The sequence below is a fragment of the Phalacrocorax carbo genome, chromosome 19 (assembly GCF_963921805.1).
Source record: "Phalacrocorax carbo chromosome 19, bPhaCar2.1, whole genome shotgun sequence".
Taxonomy (NCBI): domain Eukaryota; kingdom Metazoa; phylum Chordata; class Aves; order Suliformes; family Phalacrocoracidae; genus Phalacrocorax; species Phalacrocorax carbo.
Window position 1 is genome coordinate 9,713,798 of NC_087531.1, and position 15,101 is coordinate 9,728,898.

Consider the following 15,101-nt stretch of genomic DNA (forward strand, 5'->3'; position numbering starts at 1 on the left):
GCGTGCCAGGGGCACCGGACCCCTCCGCCATGCCCTTTGTAATGCCCGGCACCTCCTTCAGCGCCCCCCCTGCCACACCTGGAGGGCTGGGGTGCTCTGAGGGGGTGAGATGAGTTTGATGGGTCTCAGCCCCCTCTCTCCCAGCCCGCCAATGCTGTGTGGGGGCAGCTTCTCCTCCCCAAGCTGAGCAAACCCCTGGGGAGGTCCTGGCTGGAGGCATCCCCCGAGGCAGCGGGGGGGGACAGACGCACCCCACTGCCACGTTTGCCAGCTGCAGCCAGCTGGCCTGGGCAGGAGGCTGGGGAGGTGCGAGCACGTTGGCCGGTGCCTGCGAGTGAGCACTGGCACGCTGGGAGTGAGCGGGTTTGTCCTCAGCTGACCCCGGCCGGCGCGGGGAGAGAGCAGTGGCTGGGGGGAAACCCCTCAGTGGGCGGCACAGCCGCCCCCTCACTTGGCCCTGCCAAGCCTGGGACACGTCCAGGGCTGCCGGTGCCTGTGGAGGCGAGCGGTGGCAGATGGCAGCGGACAAAGGGATGGACAAAGATACAGCTGAGCCCCCTGCCTGCCCTGGGAGCGCTCCCGCGGCTGCTGGCACCCAGCCCCGGCACCCTGGGCTGGGAGGGCTGGGGGCACCTGGGCATGCAGCTGCTGGGAGAAGACAGGTGAGGGGAGAGAGGGATGGGGGAGAGAAAGGATGGAAGAAATCAAAGTGGAGGGAAAGGGAAAGGGAAGGAAAATGAAAATGAAACAGGAAAAGATAAAGAACAAAAGAAAAGAAAAGTAAGGAAAGGGAAAGAGCTGACAGGGAGGAGGGAGGGAAGGGAAAGAAGAAGGCAGGCAAGAGGAAGACAGAGGAAAGGCAGGAGAAGGGCAGGAGGAAAGAGAAGGGAGATGGGGAGGACAGGGTGGGGGACACCTCAGCCCTGCAGGCGCAGCCAGAGGGTCCCGGGTCTGGACCCCCTGTCTGCCCTGGATGGACTCACCGCCCTGCTGGACCCACTGCCCCTGCCCTGCCCTGCCTGGCCCTGGGCAGCTGCTGGGGGCTGCCAGCATCTCACTGCCCCTCCATCCCCAGCCCCATGGCACGGCCAGCCCCACCGCAGAGTCCCACAGCCTCCCCCCATGGTCCCCCCGAGCCCCGCAACCCCTGGCTCACTCCCACGCTGACTGCAGCATTGCTCCCAGTGTGCTGGGGGAACCTCCCACCCCACGGCCGAGGTCTGAGGCCACACTGGGCTCAGGGGAGGCAGGTTCCAGCCCTCCCCAGGGCCAGCTGAGACCCCAGCATGGGGGCTGGCATGGCAGGGGACCGCAGGCTTCAGCTGTTGGTGCCAGCCTGGCTTGGAAGCGCAGTGGCACGCTGGGGGGCTTGGCGGTGTCTGCTCACCCACTCCGTGCCTGCGGCTGCCAGCGGGAGGGAGCACTGTGGGCATCTGCCACCCCAGCTGACCCTGCCAGTGTGGCACGGAGCCAGGTGCCCGGCCAGGATGGCAACTGCAGCCCCAGGGAGGGCACGGCGCTTGCCAGCGCAGGGGGATGGTGGGTGGCAAAGGCGGGGGATGGCAGGTGCTCACGAGACAGAGCTCGCTCATCTTTAATTCATTGGGTGCTGAATGGTGCGGGCAACTGCTCTGGCCCCTTGTCCCCCTACGCTGACACCACAGGATGCGGCACCCCACGCCAGGTCCCCAGCAGGCTCCGCTCACCCCGGCCAAGGCTGCGGGGCTGATCATGGGGCAACTTGCTTCACTGGTGACGCGGGGCTGGGGCTGCCTCCTGCCACTGGGCACCGCGGGGGAGCCGGCTGGCTCTGGCACACTGCCAGCTCGGTGCACTGCAGGAGAGCTGGGGAAGCCCTGACCTCCCCAAGGTCGCCGGCACATCGATCCAGAGAGCGTCAGCATGCCAAAACCATCCCAGCTGCTGCCGCCGCTGGGCTTGCAGAAGGGCCAGGCACTGGGATGGCAGGTCCCTGAGTCAGTGACTCAGCAGGGGATGGGGATGGCGAGGGGTCACCGCACCCTGGTGAGCTCCTTCCCACCCCGCCTCTGTAGCACGCAGCTCAAGGGCAGGAACCCACCCCCTGTCGATTCTCTCACGTCTCACACCCTTGTGCCCTTTCCTGGGGGGTTTCTCCTCCGGGACCTGCTGGGCTCTGCCTATCTCGCTCCCCTCAACCCCAGCCTCCCTCGCTGTTTGGCTGGGAGTGGAGAAATACCTGGAGCAGGAGGGTTTTCACGTGTTTATCTGTGTGCTGGGGGGGTTCTCCGGCCCGCCTGTCCACTGGTGCCCAGCCCTGCGAATGGCAGAGCCTGAATATTGTACACGCCATCAATCTCCCCATGACCCTACCCATAAATATTTGTGCGGGGGCTGGTGGAGTGGCACTGCCCAGGGAAACACTGCTCTGCCATCTGGAGGGACCATGCAGACGTTTGGCATGGCTGGCCTGGCAAGGCCGGCAGGTGCACTCAAGACGAGAGCCCTGGCACGGGCTCCCTGGCAGATTGGTGCTATCCGCCTCATGCCGCAGCCAGGGGTGAGGCTGGTGAGGGGAGATAAGAGGCTGCCAGGCGGTGGAAGATGCAGATCCTGGCACAGTGTGGAGGTCCCTGCCCCCTGCCGGGTGCTGTCTGCTGGTGGTGGCATGGCCGGCTGCATGCAGCAGCATGCCAAGGGTGCCGGGAGCAGGATGCCACCCTGGGGCTTGCCGCCTGCTTGCCCTGGGCACCCATCTGCTCCCACCCCCTGTGGCCCTGGGAGGGGCACTGCCAGAGGAAGCTCACTGCAGGGCAGAGCATTGCCTCTACTGCCTTGCTAAGCATGTCCCTGCCAGCCCCAGAGCACCCCAGAGTGTGCGAGGGATCAGCACTGATCCCAGCGTGCTTCCCCCCAGCTCCTGGGATGGGATCCAGGGATGGGGGTGCCAGGATGGGGAGCCAGGGACAGGAGGTGCCAGGATGGAGGCCCGGGGATGCAGGATACAGGGATGGGTGCATAGGGGTGGGGATGCAGGGATGGAGGCATAAGGGTGAGGGCGCAGGGAAGGGGGACCCATGGAGGTGGGGAACACTGAAGTGAGGGTGCAGGGAGGGGGGCACAGCCCCCTTCAGACTGGCTGCTGCCGTTGGGACCTGCTGGGAGGAATCTCTCTGTAACACTTTGAAGGTCCTGGAACCATCGACTGGGGAGATTGATTACCATTTTACTGCAATGCTTTTGACTTTCACCAGTGACCTCCGAGCTCCCCCCCCCACTGCTGCACACCCAGCTCTGGGCTGCAGCGCCATCCCCTCCCCCACTGCGGTGTGCACAGCCCAGCCCTGCACCTAGCCCTGCTCACATCCAGCACCCAGCACGGCTCCTGGTCCCCCAAACAGCCCTGCACTCATCCAGCACCCAGCCCTGCACCCAGCCGGCAGCCCACCCTGCCCCTAGCCCTGCTCACATCCAGCACCCAGTCCTGCACCCAGCATGGCTCCTGGTCCCCCAAACAGCCCTGCACTCATCCAGCACCCAGCCCTGCTCAGATGCAGCACCCAGCCCTGCACCCAGCCGGCAGCCCACCCTGCCCACAGGGGTGCTGGGGGCCGCTGGTGTGGGGCAGGGTGTGTGGGGGGCTGGTGCTGTGCTGCTGAGCACTGGGGAGCAGATCCAGGTGTCTGGTGCCCCCCCTGCACCCCACGGCAGCCCCCCCTGGCCAGCCCGGCATTGCTCAAGCCCCATGTGCACCTGGGGGAATGGGAAGCTGGGCAGGTCTTCCAGGCAGTGGGATGGGGGGCAAGAGAGAGCTGAGAGGCAGAGCTGGACCTTGGCATCAGTCCAGGGGGGGACACCCAGGAATTCAGCCCCCTGGCTGCCTCTGACCCCAGGTGGGGAGAGCAGGGCCGGGAGCTCCTCCGCTGCCTCCCCTCCCTGGCATTGCCAGAGCAGCAGCTGGGAAATTGTGCTGACACCAGCAAAACGGACTGGGTGTAGGCAGGGGATCCAAGAGCCCACGTGCTCCGGCCTGATAATGGGGGGCCGTGGGGAGTCGGTGCTGCCCAGCCAGGAGGGCCCCGCATGGGCGAGATCACCTCCGGCCTCTTCCCGCTCACCCCCTCCAGCCTCTTCGGGGTCGGGGATGCCACGGGGTGGCTGGCTGCAGGGTGAGATGTGCAAAGGGGGAAAGCAATTGGGAGCGAGTAGGCGGCATGCTGGGCAGGGAGGAGGGCAGAGAGCCTTTGAGGCCGTGGGGATGCCCAGCACGCCCCGAGCGGTGCCGCGGCCTGGCCTGGCCATACAGTGCAGGGTCCCCTTGGTGCAGTGGCAACCCCGACCTCCCTCCATGCCTCAGTTTCCCCAGGGACGTGGCAGGCCAGATAAGCTCTCGCTAGCCACAGCCCCACGGAAAGTGCCCGCTGCGGGCTGGGGCCAGGGCAATGCCAAGTGCCCACCCCACCACAGCACCCAGCGGCACCCTGGGAGGTCCCACCTGGCACAGCTGGTGCTGCCGCCAGTCCCGGTCCCCCTTAACCGGGGCACAGAGCGACCTTAACAGGGAAAGTGAGAGCCTGCCAGGCCTTATCAGAGAGTATTTACAGCCGCGTTGTTCCCAATTAGACGGTCAGGTGACTGCGGCTGCTGGGGACCCAGACACCGGGGTCAAGGTCGCCGGTGGGGGGATGGGGGGTGGCAGAGGGGCAGCCATCTCCCCAGGGATGCCTGCCGGCTGCAGCGTGGCAGGGGAACCCGCCAGCACGGGCACCCCAATGCAGCATGCTGAGGGGCAAAGAGGACCCCATCACAGCTGCTGTTGGCTTCCTGGTCCCTGCCATTAGCACGGCCACTATAGTACCCCCCCAGCACAGTGTGACACTATACCTCCAGCCAAACCAGTGCAGGGTGTCCCCAGTCCAGCACAGTATGCAGCACTCCTATCCCAGCCTGTATGGGGTGCCTCCAGCATGGCATACAGCACCCCAGTTAAGCCCAGTATCCCATTCCAGTTCAGCCCAGCACGGCCGTGTCTCAGCCCAGTACACGACAACCCCCTACCCTGCCCAGCAGCCACTGCCTCATCCTGCACAGGGCACCCATGCCCCTACCCAAGGCCCCCCCATCCCCGGCACAGCACCCACTGTTCCCAGTGCACTGCTGAGAAATGGTGGCACCGGGCCCCACTGGGCCCCTCCGAGCAGACGAGCCACGTGCATGGTATTGGGAGACGTGGCTGGGCAGGCAGGTCCTGGCTGTGCACACGTGTGAGACTGCACATGTGCACACACCCCCCACCTGCCTGGGCTCCCACACGGGCCCTGGGGCAGGATCCGGCCCCAGCTATCCACTGCCAGAGGCTGTGCCCTGCTTGTCCCCAGAGCCACAGGTCTTGGTGGTGCCCCCCCATGCCCATGTGGCTGCCTGGGGTGCAGGGGGGGTCACAAGCCCACTGTGCCTCAGTTTCCCCAGTGACACCCAGCGTATCCCACCAGCAAACCTGCCTGGATAAAATAAGGTCTGACCTGAGCTACTACAAGCTTCCCCTTCCCAACACAGGGGGAGGTGGCGTGAGTTGATGGCGAGGATGATGGCTTAGTGACCTAATCTTCTGAGCCTGGAAACTGCCGTCTGCTCTGCCCACTGTGCCTCAGTTTCCCCCTTTCGATCGTCAAAGCTTCGAAAGCGGGTCTGACCCCCCCTCCTTGCTGCAGTGAAACCAGCCCAGTTCTCCCAGTGGGTCTGTGGGAACCCTGGCAGGTGAGGGGCAAGGGGGCAGCATCCCCTTGGTGCACAGCAGGAGCTGCTGGGAGCTGCCCCCACTGGCACTATTGCTGCCCCCTCCCCAGCCAGCCTTGGCTGCTCCTGTCCCCACCTCGGTCACCTGCTGGGTGAGGGGCCGGGACCACGGCCCATGTCAAATTGGTGCTGCTGGAACTCTCCCAGCTCCAGCTGTTGCTGCCCCATCCCTGCCCACGCCACCCACCCACTCCTCACCGGGCTGCCGGCACAGGCAGCCATGTCTGGCAGGCATGGGGAGTGGGGTCAACCCCCCCGCCCCGAGACTCCCTTCTGCGGATGCCCAGAGCCAGGAGCATCCTCAGGGACCACTTGCCTCCTCCCCTCCCTTGCACGCGTCCCCCGGGATCCATCCCAGCTCAGGGAGAGGGGCTGCATGGGCACAGTGCGGGGCACCCACTCAGGCAGCAGTTTGGAGAGAGGGGAGCACCAGGCTCATCTTTGCCAGGTCTGCAGTGGGAAATGTGTCCCCAAGCGGCATCTCCAGGCCAGAGCTGGGGATGGGACAGGCCTCGGGGGGATGGGAAATCTGGAACAACACCCCCCCCGGGGAGCTGGCTCCGGTGGGGACGCATCCTGCCTCTGCCCTGCAGGCAGGCGAGCACCCACCTCTCTCGCGGACGAAGTAAGCCAAGTAGAGGTCAAGCTCCTTGACAGAGACACTGATGTGGTGGGGCTGGACACAGAGGATGGGGTTGGTGCACTGGCCCGACTTGACCAGGCGCTCGCCATCGGTGCTCTCCAGCGGGATCCCTTTGAAAAGGATGACCATGACCAGGTCCAGCCGCCACACCTTGTCCGCCTGCCGCAGGCAGTCAATGCGGCGCATCTTCCCCTTCTGGTCAGGGTTGGAGAGGACGCAGCACGAGGGCTTCTTGCCCGTGATGGAGAGCACAAAGTCCTCACGGCACTCGGGCCGGATGTCCTTGCGCAGCTTGGCCAGGAGGCGCGAGGCCCATTTCTGCTTCACCTCCTGCTTCTCGCTCAGCAGCTCATCCTTCACTGCCCTCTCCTCATCCTTCGTCATCCTCTTCTCGTGCTTCTTGAAGTACTTGCGCTTGCGGGCCTGCAGGTTGAACCAGGTGTAGGCGAAGGCCCGGACGTGGGGGAGCAATGCCTCGATGAAGGGGTGGAACTCATCCTGCAGGAGCAGAGGGACAGGCGGTCACTCCCAGACAAGCCCCCCCAGACCCATCCCGGGATGGCTGAGGAGGCTGCCGGGACCCGCCAGGGACGTCCCTGCCGGGCTGCATCCCCACACAACCAGGAGGAAGAGGAGCTGGTGCAGAGGCATGTGCCTGCCAGGGATGGTGGACCCCTTCCCATGCAGAGGGATTTCCCCCATCCCAGCAGCCCCCCATAAATCCCACTGGCTGCAACGCTCCCAGGCCAGTAACCTGCTGGGGGTGGCTGGGGCATGCCGGAGCCGGCAGTGCTGTGGAGGGGGAGGCACTTGCGCAAGGCACGCCACCTCAGCAGCACCCAGACCCTCTCCCCTTCCCACCCATGCGTGCTGGGATCTTCTCCATGCCCACCAGAGCTGCCATGCCAGTGCCAGGCGCTACCAGACTGCAGCACCCAAGGGATGGGTCCCCCACACCTGCAGCATTCTGGGTGCTCCCGCACGGGCTGTGGGTGCCTTGGACCTCTCCACTCCCTCCGGACCAGCAGGAACTCCCCCAGTTTGCCCCAGTTGCAGCCAGCCCAGCAGCTGGCGCCTGGCCCAGCACACAAGGCGTGCTCTGACTGCCTTTTTCCATTTGGCGAGCACTGCTGGATGAGTCTCGCCCCAAAAGAAAACAAAGAAAATGCATCCCTCTCCCCAGCCCCTCCTTCCCACACCCCATGTTTTTTTTTCCCCGGTTTGGAAAATCAGTGCTTCCTGGTGGGGGGGCCCACAGCCTGCCGGGGGATGGAGAGGTGTCAGGAGCCCTCCCAGCAGGGATCAGCATGGCTTAGAAAATGGCAAGGAGAGGGCCAAGCATCCCCATGCATGGCCAGGGCGGCAACAAGCTGGTCCCTGAGGGCAGGATTTGGCCATCAGGGACCCTCATTATGGGTGATGATGTGGAGGAGGAAGGAACCCAGCTTGGTGCTGGAGTCCTGCCAGAGGCTGGCAGGGCCAGGTGGGGGGTGGCTGGTGGCAGCCGCCAACATCTTGCCGAGCCCCAGTTTGCAGGGTCATGCCCAGGTTTGGGTCACCCCCCCCGGTGGGGATGGTGCCAAAGTCAGGCGCCGCTCCAGGGAGGGACACGGGAGGTAGCTGCAAGCAGGAGCTGGGGAAGGATGGAGCCCTGGCAGTGGGATGGGGTGAGCGGCTCCGGAGTGCCCCACACATCCCAGGGCAGCGACGTCATTCCCCCGTGGACACAGCCCTGTCCCAAAGTGACCCTGCTTGGAGGGAACAGTGTCCCCTGAAGCAGGCTCCCAGCAGGGACCGACCCCATATGGACCCACTAGCTCCCACTTGGCCCCACATCCAGCAAAAAAAACATTAATCCCAAAACAAGCCCCTGCACGGCCCCTACGAGACCCCAAACCTGCTCCCCCAGCACAAACCCTGCTAACCACCAGTGTAGGTCCCCGGCACGGCCCCTGCTGTCCCCTGAACCCAGCACTGATGCCAATAACTGTCAGCACCAACCACCAGCACAGCCCCACTACCCCCCCAAAAGTCCCCCCAAGCACAGACCCCATTATTTGCCAGCACAGACCCATCACCCCATCACAGACCCTGCCAACCCCGGGAGCAAACAGCCCCCGCTCCAGACCCAGCTCCACCAGAGCTGTGACCCCACAGGTATCCCCCCATACACCACAAAGGACAGGGGCCCACCCTTGCTGGGGAACCCATCCCACCTGTGGCGACCCAACCTTCCCAGGGGATCCATTGTGACCCTGGGGACCCGTCCTTGCCTGGGGGACTCATCCTGTCAGGGGAACCCGTCCCTGCCAGGGGGACCCATCCCCGGCAGCTGCTCCCAGGGCAGCTGCAGCCCTGTGTAGCCGCAGGGTCTGGTTCCCTCCCCTGCAGCAGCTGCTAATTCAGTGCAGCTGGGCAAGGGCTGGGCATGTGTCTTAAATCAGGGAAGAGGGTCAAAGAAAAGTAAGACAGGAACTGAAAAAAGCAGCAGCAAGTTCAAAAAACAATACTTGGCTGGGGTGGTGGGCAGCTGATCTTCCTTGGTGGCTGGTAATTCAGATGAGCCCTACAAATTGCTGCCATCCCCCGGCCCCAGCACCCTCCCCAGGCAGCCGGTGGCAGGGCTGGCTGCAGGGCTGGAGGGGAGCACCACACCATTGTCCCCATCCCTGCCCTCCCACCAGGCAGTGCCACCCTGGGCACCACTGTGGGCATGTCGGGCAAGAAACAGCTCATCCCTGTTGGGGGAGGCAGCACCCTTGGGCGCTGCTCACCCTCACTATGAGGGCCAGGGGATGCTCGGTGCCCTGCCACAGGGTGGCAAGCATCAGCCCCATTTTCTGTGGGGCTCCAAGAAGACGCCTGCTTTGCTCCCCCCTTCACCACAGTGCCAAGGATGTTCATATCCCACTTGGACCCATGCCTGGGACCCTCCAAAAACCTGCTGTGTGCAGATCCCCCTATGGCCCTTGGTGCCCCCAAAGCCATCATGGGCCCTGCCCCGCCCCCCCGGATTACGGCGGGACGGGAGCTGCACCAAAAGCCGATCAGCCCCTCGCCAACTTTCCCTCCCGCCTGGTTTATCCCGAGCCGAGATGCCGTGTGGAGTTAAGCCGATTTAGCGGGGCCAGGCGAGGGCAGCAGACAGGTGGGACTGCTGCAGCTGGGTGCAAGGGGACAAGCGAGAGGACTTGGGGACCATCCCCGTGCCCTGCATCCCTGCCACGCCACCGGCACTGTGCAGCCAGCGAGCCCCCCAGCCAGGCACATTGCCCCAGCTGTCACCAGCCAGCTTCACGCTCAGCTCCACTTTGGAAAACAAAGGCTGGGATGCGCTTTCTGTCTGTCCCAAGCCCGACCCCCACTGGCCCCCCGCCCCAGCCAGCAGCATGAAGCACTGGCAAAGGGCTGGTTAAGCGTTTCTCCTGCTGGTCTTCCATTGCAGGGCTGGGAAGTGGAGATGTGCTGCAGTACCCGAGATGAGGCTGCTCCTGGGGCATTTCCGGATGGGAATCTGGCAGCAGAGCCTGTGCTTGGGCCCCATCCAGCCCAGGCTTGTAAAGCCCCGCGACCCCAGGAGGAGCACGCCTGTGCCAGAGTGCTGCCAGCCCCAGCACAGGGCTCCCCCACACCCTGCCTTCCAGGTGGAGCACTGACTTTCTGTGCCAGATGCTGCAAGGGGAAACTGAGGCAGGGGCCAAGCCCCCCATCCTGGTGTCAGTCCTGCTGTGGAGCGGCGAGGGGAAGGAGTGATGCTCTGTGTGGAGCTGGGCATTCCATGCCAGGATTAACTCCTCTGGCAGCCTGGGTTTTAGCAGCACCAGGGAGCCGGGGGGGGGACACACAGCCGGGGCACTGCCTCGCCCCATGCTCCTGTCCATCCTCACCGACTCGGCTGGTGCTGGGGCTCTGCACCCCGGCTGCTCGGCCACAGTGGGTGCCCTCCACCCTGGGGATGGTGGACGATGCTCTGTGCCACACGGGGACACAGCGCTGGGCACCAGCACCGTGGCTGGGCACTGTGGCATGGGCTGGCCAAGCCTCTGAGCATCCTCTGCTTGAGCACCTTGCCCAAACAGGTCAGGCTTGGTGAAACAGCCTGAATTTTCCAGTGAAAAAACCCCGTTTCCTCAGGAAATTCCCGAGCAGTTTTCTTGGGGGGTAGGGGGTAGGTGTAGGAAAAGGGGGACGGGAGGGGTCAGTCACCTCAGCAGTGGGTTTTGCTCCCCACCAGCGTGGCCCCGGCCCCAGGGAGGAGCGCAGTGCCATCCCCACCACGGGGAGGGAGCAATGCAGGGCAACCTTATGGCATCCCAGCCCTGCAGGGACCACACAGGGTTTATTTTATGAAAGGATGCTCAGCCCCCCCGCCAGCCACACACCTCCAAACTGTTGCCAGCTCCCGTGACTGCCGCTCCTGCCAGGTCCTGCTCCCTGTGGCTGCGCGAGCCCGGGCAGGGGCTGGCAAGTTCAGCACTGGGCACCATGCCCCTAAAGGAAGCCTTGGCGCAGCGGCAGGAGTGGAGATGCAGCTGGAGAGGTTCCAGTAATCCTGAAAATCCCTAAATCACGGTACCCAAAAGGGGCACGGCAGGGACTTGCTCCTTGCCCCAGCCTCAGTTTCCCCTCAACGGAGCCCACGGGCGCCCTTGGCATGGACGAGATGCTCTCATGTGGCCTCAGAAAAGCCTCCGGTAGCCGCTTAACTGTTTGCTGAAGCAGCTCTTGGTAATAAATTAATCTGGTAATGAGACCTGTTGCCGAGACAGATGCAAATGATTCGGAAGTGCTCATTAGAGGGGATGGAAGGAGGCACTTAGGCCCTGAAAAGTACCCAGCCCTTCCCGGGGCTGGCCTTGCACCATATTAGAGCCCATTTTACAATAATTGCTCCAGAGGAGGAAATCTATTTGGATTCATCATAAAGTATTTATTAACAAGAGCTTATTCAGACTTTTTGCTGCTCACCAGCACAGCACAGGCTTCCTGGCCTGCTCGGCAAGTCCTAGCGAGGCTTCCCCGGCACTGCTGAGTGGCATGGCCCTGCTGGCAGGGGGGAAACTGAGGCACGCCGAGTGCGGGGCAGCAAGGAGGGAGCACAGTGGCTGAAGCTCCCAGGAAAAGCAGCTGGGGATGGTACAAGCTGTGCTGGCCTCGCCTGCGTGCGCCTGGCCCCCAGTCCCACACCGGAGCTGCCCATGGGGCAGAACTGGCCATCATGGCCATGCTCCCTCCCAGCTCCCAGCAGCAGCAGCTGAGCTGGGGTGGGTATGACCCAGCCCCACGCTTGCAAAACCCCTCTTGCAGCTCATGCCAGGGCATGGAGCCCTGGTGCCTGGGACAGCCTGGCTGGCACTGCCAGCGTGGGCAGAGGTGAAGGCAGGATGTGGTGCAACCTCCATGCAGCTGCTCTCCCCAGACCTCGGGGCTTTTTTTTCCCCCAGAGCTGACAGCATCCTCCAGCCAACATCTGTGCACGGCTCAAGGCTGCGTATGGGCTGGACCATACCCACAGCATGCTCTGGATGCAGCCACCCTGTTGGGAGAGTCAGCCAGCATGGATGCAAGGCCAGAAGGAGCTCCCATGCTTTCATTTACAGCCTCGATGCTCAGCCCCACTCCAAATCAGACCGGGAAGTGGCAGATGGGCTAATAAAGCACCTGGTGCCCACCACGCACCGGGGACCACAGTGGCCGCGGACCATCTGCCGAGATGTCCTGGGCTCCCTGCACCCAGTGCTGCCCAAAACTGCCCCGCTGAGTCCTTTGAGCCATCTGGGGGCAGGGAGGTCCCTGCCACACCATGGGTGCCAGGAGCACCCCATACTGGGCTGGTGCCTGCCTACGTGCCGGGGCGAGAGGCGATGCCAGCGCTCACCCTTGCAAGTGGTACGGCTGCAAGTGGGGACGTGGGGAGCGCGTCGAGGCCACTGCCGCGGGTCACAGGAGGCCACGGCAGGCAGCAAACCTGCCAGTTGCTTTGGAAAACAGCAGGAAGAAAAGCAGCGCTCTCTGCATCCCCGGGCTCAGGTGCCAGCGCTGCCTGGGCCCACGCCAGCCGGCACAGCCCTCCCTGGGGAGGCAGTGCTGCCAGCAGACGGCGGCTGGGGGTGGCCCAGGTGGGCTGAAGCCAACGGGGGCTTCTCCGGCGGCACGGTATGTGCCCCAACCCTGTGCCCATCACCCCGTGTCTGGTCTGCCTGCGTGCACCTTCATCTCCAGCAGCAATTGGTGTTGCTGGTCCCCAGCTTTACTAACAACACCCTGAACTGGGGAGCGGCATGCCCGGGGTGTGGGGAAGGGGTGAGGGTGCCCCGGGGATGGCACCCAGCAGCGGCACAGCCAGCTCTGTCAGGCGCAGGAGCCAGGAGGACGCTGGGGAGGGAGACCTGGTGGTGTGAGCACCCAGGGCCACCTGCCGCCTTCCTGCAGACTCACTCAGATCCCCCAGGTGCCGTCTCTACCTGTCCCCCTTGAGGTGTGGGAGCCGACAGCTCAGCCGCTTCCCAGAGGTGACCCCACCTGCCCCCAGGGTGCAGCACTGCCTTTCCAAAAGTTGGGGAAACTGAGGCATGGCACCCGCCAGGCCAGGCCGCAGGAGAGGCAGGATACGACAGCGGTGCTGGGGTCTGGGAAAAGCCCTGCAAGCAGCACAGGTGGAGCACAGAGGGGACCTGGCCCATGGCTAAGATGTCCCCCCACCCCGGGAAGCATCCCGTGGCCAGCAGCACCAGGGCCACGTGGCTTCCCAGCCGAAACCCCCCCCGGGGCTCCAAGGAAGGGAAATGTTTTATGGAACTGGAAAAAAAAAAAGCTTTGCCAACAGGCCCCGGCACTGCCAGCTCCTCTGCCCGGCCCTGTGTCAGCACGGGGCCCTGGGTGTGGCCCGCTCCCCCAAGCCCCACTCCCGGCACATGGCGTGGACTGCGGCTACGGGGGCGGCAGGGTTGGAGTGGTGCCTGAGACCCAGCGCTTCGCCCACCCTGGACCCTGGGGTCCCAGCCTGGGAGCTGCTGGGATGCAACGCAGGGATGGTGGCAACTTGCACCCCCAGGAACGCAGAGGAAACTGAGGCATGAGACACCCCGGGGACAGCAGCACCGCATTTGCCCTAGGGAGGACAGGCAGCCCTGGCTCAGCATCCCCCCCCAGCACCGAGGAAGCCAGGACCAGGCAGGGTCCCCCAAGCCCTGCTGGGCCAAGCCCAGGGCTTTAGCCCCTGACACCAGATGTTTTAGTTCCCTCCCAACATATTTTTACCCTTGCTTACTCTGTCCTGGCCTTTCTGAGGGGGACTAACTCCCCCCCTCTGTCATGCACCATTAAAGGTCTGGGGGTGCAGAGAGGGGTCCCCAACTACCTCCCAGGGGGTGCCCATTGTGGGGTGGGGATGGCACCAGGTGTGTCTCTGCACCCTGTGATGGGGAGCAGCGGGATGGGCTTGCAGTGCTCACCCTGCTGCAAATCCAATCCCTGGCGGGTTGGAGCAAGTCACCGGTTAAAAATAGCACTGGCCTTTCATTGAGGAGCTGGCGATCTTGTGGGAGGATCAGCCGCCCCGGGGCCTGGCGGTGAAGAGTTCACAGCTCCCCTGCAGCCCCATCGCCTCTGCCATGCCATGGACACAACGGTGATTCAGCCTCCGCTCTGGCATCTCACACGCTCCCCGGCAATTGGGGACACCCTGCCAGGACCCTCCACCTAGGGCTGGGGAAACTGAGACGGTGACAGGGCCTCCCAGAGAGCAAAGGGAGACAAGAGCATCCCCAAAGCATCAGCACTGCCCTGAGCGTGATTGGATCCTGAACCCCAAGCGCTGAAGGACGGGACTGCTTTAACTGGGCAGGGTGCTTCATCTGCTTTCGGCAGCTCAGCAGAACCTTCCTGGGGAGGTTCAAAGGCCGAGCCCGGACGGGTCCTATTTTGGGAGGGTTTTGGATGCCTTCCAAGCGGCAGGAGTGGGGGCTGGCCCAGACAAAGGGACTCTGGGACGCTGGGCTCCGGCAGTGCCCAGCGTGGAGGCTGGTGGCTGTGGCCAGTCCCCTTGTCCCCCTTGTGATGAGTCAGCACCCGGGCTGAGGCAGGAGCCGAGCACCCCTCTCTCATGCTGGGTGCTGTTCTCCACCTGGAGGTAAACTGAGGCACGAAGCAGGACTGTCCTTGCCTCCCAGGCCACTGGTGTAACCACTAACTGCTAAGTGACACTGCCATACCGCGGAGACGGCTGTGCCAACCTGCCTCATGACGTGGAGTCCACCAGCCACCCGCCCTGGGCTACTTGCCCAGGCTGGCCCCGAGCCATCCCCTGGGGGAGTCCAAGGTCCCTGTGCGGGGCCGGGCGCTCCGGGAGCCAATATGCGGCCACCAGCTCCACGGCAGAGCAGAAGGAAACCCCCCCATCAGGCCAGATCCTGCCAGCCTGACGCCACAACGAGGTGCACGGCAGTGCTGGCGAGGTGCAGTGTTGCCAGCACCACCGGCCCAGGGACTGGGGGGGGCCTCCCATGCATCACCTCAGCCCCGCACCCCCCTGCCCACCCCAGGCCCTGGGGGGCTTTGGAAAGCCCCCAGGTTTGGGGGTCATTGCACTGTTACCAGCCTGCGCATGCTCGCACCCATGGGTGCTGGGCACAGAAACCCCAGGGATGGGGCCCAGCTGAGTGGGGAGGGTCCTCACCACAGT

General features: G+C 64.3%; 1 protein-coding gene across 5 annotated transcripts in view; it reads right to left on the bottom strand.

Annotated features, from left to right (window-relative positions):
* The window catches only part of NFIC (nuclear factor I C), a 43,864-nt gene that overhangs the window by 17,692 nt on the left and 11,071 nt on the right, over positions 1-15,101 (bottom strand). For all 5 annotated transcript variants that reach the window (XM_064469614.1, XM_064469617.1, XM_064469616.1 and 2 more), the window contains one exon: positions 6,385-6,916. In XM_064469614.1, the coding sequence (XP_064325684.1) occupies positions 6,385-6,916 (532 nt within the window). The remainder of the gene's footprint in view (positions 1-6,384; positions 6,917-15,101) is intronic.